Raw genomic sequence first — 4,665 nt, forward strand, 5'->3', positions numbered from 1 at the left:
GTATAGTACCCTGTGCTATACAGCAGGTCCTTGTTTTTCATCTATTTTATATATAGTAGTATGTTTATGTTAATCCCAACCTCCTAATTTATCCCTCCCCACAGAATACTATTAATTTTTATCTGTACCTATTAGTTGATACTCCTTTCAATATTACTATCCTGTTACCTTTTAGGTGAAAGTGAATAGGCCTGGGCCGAGCAGGCGGAGACAGGCGACCTGCTGGCTGGGGAGGTGCAAGCCAGGCTGCAGCGCTCCTGCCTGGCCATGGCAGCATCACCCCTGAAAGTGTGCATCGTGGGCTCGGGGAACTGGGGCTCAGCTGTTGCAAAAATAATTGGTAATAATGTCAAGAAACTTGAGAAGTTTGCCTCCGTGGTCAAGATGTGGGTCTTTGAAGAAACAGTTAATGGGAGAAAACTGACAGACATCATAAATAATGACCATGAAAATGTAAAATATCTCCCTGGACACAAGCTGCCAGAAAATGTGGTTGCTATCCCGAACCTCAGTGAGACTGTGTGGGATGCAGACCTGCTGGTGTTTGTCATCCCCCACCAGTTCATTCACAGGATCTGTGACGAGATCTCTGGGAAAGTGCCCAAGGGCGCGCTGGGCATCAGCCTCATCAAGGGCATAGAGGAGGGTCCCGAGGGGTTGAAGCTCATTTCCGACATCATCCGAGAGAAGATCGGCATTGACATCAGTGTGCTCATGGGAGCCAACACTGCCAATGAGGTGGCTGCTGGGAAGTTCTGTGAGACCACCATCGGCAGCAAGGTAACAGAGAATGGCCTTCTCTTCAAAGAACTTCTGCAGACTCCAAATTTTCGAATTACGGTGGTTGATGATGCAGACACTGTTGAACTTTGTGGTGCCCTGAAGAACATTGTGGCTGTGGGAGCTGGGTTCTGTGACGGCCTCCGCTGGGGCGACAACACCAAAGCTGCCGTCATCCGCCTGGGGCTCATGGAAATGATCGCCTTCACCAGGATCTTCTGCAAGGGCCAGGTGTCCATGGCCACCTTTCTGGAGAGCTGCGGCATAGCCGACCTGATCACCACCTGCTATGGGGGTCGGAACCGCAAGGTAGCAGAGGCCTTTGCCAGGGCCGGAAGGACCATTGAAGAATTGGAGAGGGAGATGCTGAATGGGCAGAAGCTGCAAGGACCTCAGACTTCCGCTGAGGTATACCGCATCCTCAAACAGAAGGGGCTGCTGGACAAGTTTCCACTGTTCACTGCAGTGTACCAGATCTGCTACGAAGGTAGGCCTGTTCAGGAGATGTTGTCTTGTCTCCAGAGCCATCCGGAGCATATATAAAGTGAATTATGCAACATGTCAGGGAAAGGCCTGCCCTTCCGATCAATCATTTGGATTCAGTGGAAACTGGGACTTGCCAACAAGATGTTTGCAGCATCATAACCCCATCATGGATACTATGAATTTTTACACGTTCATTTTTGAATTGTGAGATGAAGTTCATTGGCTAAGATGTTACTGGGCAACAACTAGATGCACATATGTGAACGTGTGAGCGTGTGTTCCTTTCTCATTTTGTGGATGTTGCTATCAACCAAAATTAAAGGCCCTTTTTAAAACTTACTTTTGAAATTTTCCCACTGTGGTAGCTTATAAGATTGGAACTATCGCAGCTAAAAGTTTTGGATCTAATTCATATGTATCTCAGTGAAGGTATTTTTTTTCTCATTCTCTTGAGGTTAAAATTTAACCAGCATTAACATGGTAGAGTGGCAGAGTGAGTGGGTTCAAAGATCAATATACTGTAACTTCTAAATACTATCTCAGACCCAGCATAATTAACTACTTCGATCGTGGGTTGATTTATTATTTTAAACAATTACATATTTTTAATAGGTAATCCACTTATATATATTCCTCTTACTACAGTTTTCTGCATTTTTAGCCTCTTTTCTCTTCATTAGCTACCAGAATGTACTTTCATAAAGGCTCAGCAGTAGCAGAAGACAGAAAACTCATCTGGGATTTTCCTGCTGTGACTGAAACATTCTTCTGATTAATGACACTTGTATGATGCTTTTTGTCAGGTAGTACTTTTATGCAAACATTTCCTTTGAGCCTCACAGATCCCCTGAAAGGTGGCCGCTATTATTCATCATTTAAGATGCAGTCACTATGCCTGGTTGCCTGGTGAGTAGGGGCAGAGCCAGAGTCAAGCCCAGTGGTCCTCCCCCTACCAAGGTGCCAGGACCTGCTCAGACATCACTGGGCTGGTTTGACCTCCTACTAATTGTTTGTAGGATACACAGCCTTTACTGAGGCCATAGTCGGGCTTCCTGCAGCTGAGGTTTGTGTGGGTCCTTATCTAGAAGGATACCATTCAAAGTGTGGACCTCTCTCCATCAGCTTCACCTGGAGTCTCTTAGAAATGCATGTTCCCAGGTCCCAATCCAGACCTCTGAAGTGGGATCTTGTATCTATGCTTTGACATGTCTTCTGTGTGTTCATTACAATTTGAGAACCACTACTTTAGAAAATTTACTTTAGATTGACATTGGCATTTCTCAAACCATGTTCCATAGGAAATGAGTGTCCTGGGACCCAGTGGTGGTTCCGGTGTTCCCTCCAAAGGTCCACTGAGTTTGGGAAAAGCTGCATCTGTACACCCCTCTTGAAGGGGTAGAATGTATGTTAGTTTGTTAGTGGAACCTGTTTATTTAACCCAGCAAGTCCCAGACATATAAGATTATGGAGATTTCTTTTGGCAAGAAAACCTACCAAAGTTTCCAAGGTACACTGTTCCTGGCTGAGGTGACCTTAGGACAGCTCAAGTATATGTACGAGTAAGTGAATGTCAACTTCACCGAAACACATGTTGTGTGGACTAAGTGCTTTTAAATCTAGAATTAGAATGGGAATTACTGCATCTCTTAAATGAGATTGGCTTCAGGATAACATTACAGTTACCTTACATAGCACTTGATAAATATTAAGGGAACCTATGAATATCACTTATATATTCATGGATTTTCAGTCACTTTGAGATTTTGATCCTTTTTTATTTTCCAGCTTGGGACTTTCTTCTTCTATACTTGAACTGATTTTTGAATAGAATTTGTACGAGTTTTTTTAAACTCCTGTATACAGAAGTATGTGAAAGCACACAAAATCATACAAGTTTCATTGATTTTACTGCCACTGTTAAGTCAATTTTTGCTTGTCTCATAATTAATCTTTTAAAAAGTTTGTACATAGGTAACAAAGTGTTACTTTTTAAGATACATAACAGGCTGTAAATTAATTGTGGTGTCTATTAAGTAGGATAATCAGATATGAGGAATTAGGATTTTGTCTTTTGTATATTCTCATCTGCATTCAGCTTCCTACTCTGGGTTTTGTACTTGAGCGTTTTTTCTTTATAAACGCCTTATTACCACTCTGAAGTCTCTGACTGTACCACTTGAACATACTTATAATATTCCGCTCATATGGAAAAAGGTAAATTTTATGTTTGTGCTTTGCTAACTGTAGATGTTTATTACTCTACAAGTTATCTATTTTTATAACTACCTGTGGTCCACCATTTATTTTAATTCATCTTTCTTACTAATTATGGTAATAGGGAAGAGAGAGACATCTAGAAAAGAAGCTTAATTTATACTTTTTCAGCCAATCTGTGAATGTAAAAACTACACTGTTGCCTTGCCATAATCCAACCTGCTATAATGTGAAACAAATATCTGCCTTGAAATCCATCATAGCAGGTGGAATTGAGCTAAACTCCTTCTGGTTTTTCATTTAACTCACCTAGAACATGGCCCCATGGCATTGGCCCAAGGAGCAGTGAGGTACCACTGTACAAAGGAATCTTCAGTTTTTCCACTAGTGCTAATCTAAGAGACTTTTACCTACACATGTACTATATTTGTTTACAGATTATAGGTCGATATGATTTAAAAGTCTGATTTAATAAACATTTAATCCCCCAAACCTATGCTACTGATCCTATTTTTTAATCAGCTTATTTAACAGTTTTATTTGTTTAGGTAAGCTTTTTTTTTTTCCTCCCTGAACTGGGTTTCATTGACAACAATAAAAAGGCAATTAAAAAAAAAAGTGAATGGGTCTTTCCCCCGTTTTCTTCATTTTCATGTACCCCTGGACTCTAGTAAATGAATTAGTAAATGGATATTTCTTTTCTTTTTCTAAGAGGAATATATGTGGGCACAGATTAAAATGTGTTCTAACAGAAAATCAATCCCACTAATGACATCTGACTTAGTATTGGAAGAATAAAAGAACTATAAACAAAGAAATCCCCAATGAGGTATTTACATCTTCTTAAAAAAACAAGTAGAAAATACTTTTAAAGTTGCTGAAATTAACTTGTTACCCTCAACCCAAAGAAAACCTGTTTCGTTAGGTCACCAAACCTGAGCAGAAAATATATCCACACAACTGCATTACAGCAGCCAATATGGCTGCCAGGGCCAGGCTGAAGTACAAAGCCAACACTGAATAAATAATATCAAAACCATGACAACTAACAATGCTCTATTCCTACCTAACTCTCAAAGCCAAGGTGACTTCACCAAAGGATAATCTTATGACCTGCATTTTTTGTACAGTTTCAGAAATAGGTATGTCCTAAAACGCCTAAAACCTCTGACTACAGAATGACAT

General features: G+C 40.7%; 1 protein-coding gene across 2 annotated transcripts; it reads left to right on the forward strand.

Annotated features, from left to right (window-relative positions):
* The first annotated feature begins 267 nt into the window (after window positions 1-267).
* Window positions 268-1,323, forward strand: LOC132437292 (glycerol-3-phosphate dehydrogenase 1-like protein). Of its 2 annotated transcripts, XM_060030552.1 has the most exons (2): window positions 268-492; window positions 562-1,323. In XM_060030552.1, exons 1-2 carry the CDS (start codon window positions 268-270, stop codon window positions 1,321-1,323), a joined length of 987 nt encoding a protein of 328 aa, XP_059886535.1. The 2 variants fall into 2 exon arrangements, with proteins under 2 accessions (XP_059886535.1, XP_069397469.1); XM_069541368.1 differs by having other exon boundaries at window positions 268-1,323.
* The last annotated feature ends 3,342 nt before the right edge of the window (window positions 1,324-4,665 follow it).

The sequence above is a fragment of the Delphinus delphis genome, chromosome 14 (assembly GCF_949987515.2).
Source record: "Delphinus delphis chromosome 14, mDelDel1.2, whole genome shotgun sequence".
Taxonomy (NCBI): Eukaryota; Metazoa; Chordata; class Mammalia; order Artiodactyla; family Delphinidae; genus Delphinus; species Delphinus delphis.

Excerpts from the sequence above, each read along its gene's own strand:
- LOC132437292 (XM_069541368.1), top strand. The coding sequence starts at position 268 with ATGGCAGCATCACCCCTGAAAGTGTGCATCGTGGGCTCGGGGAACTGG.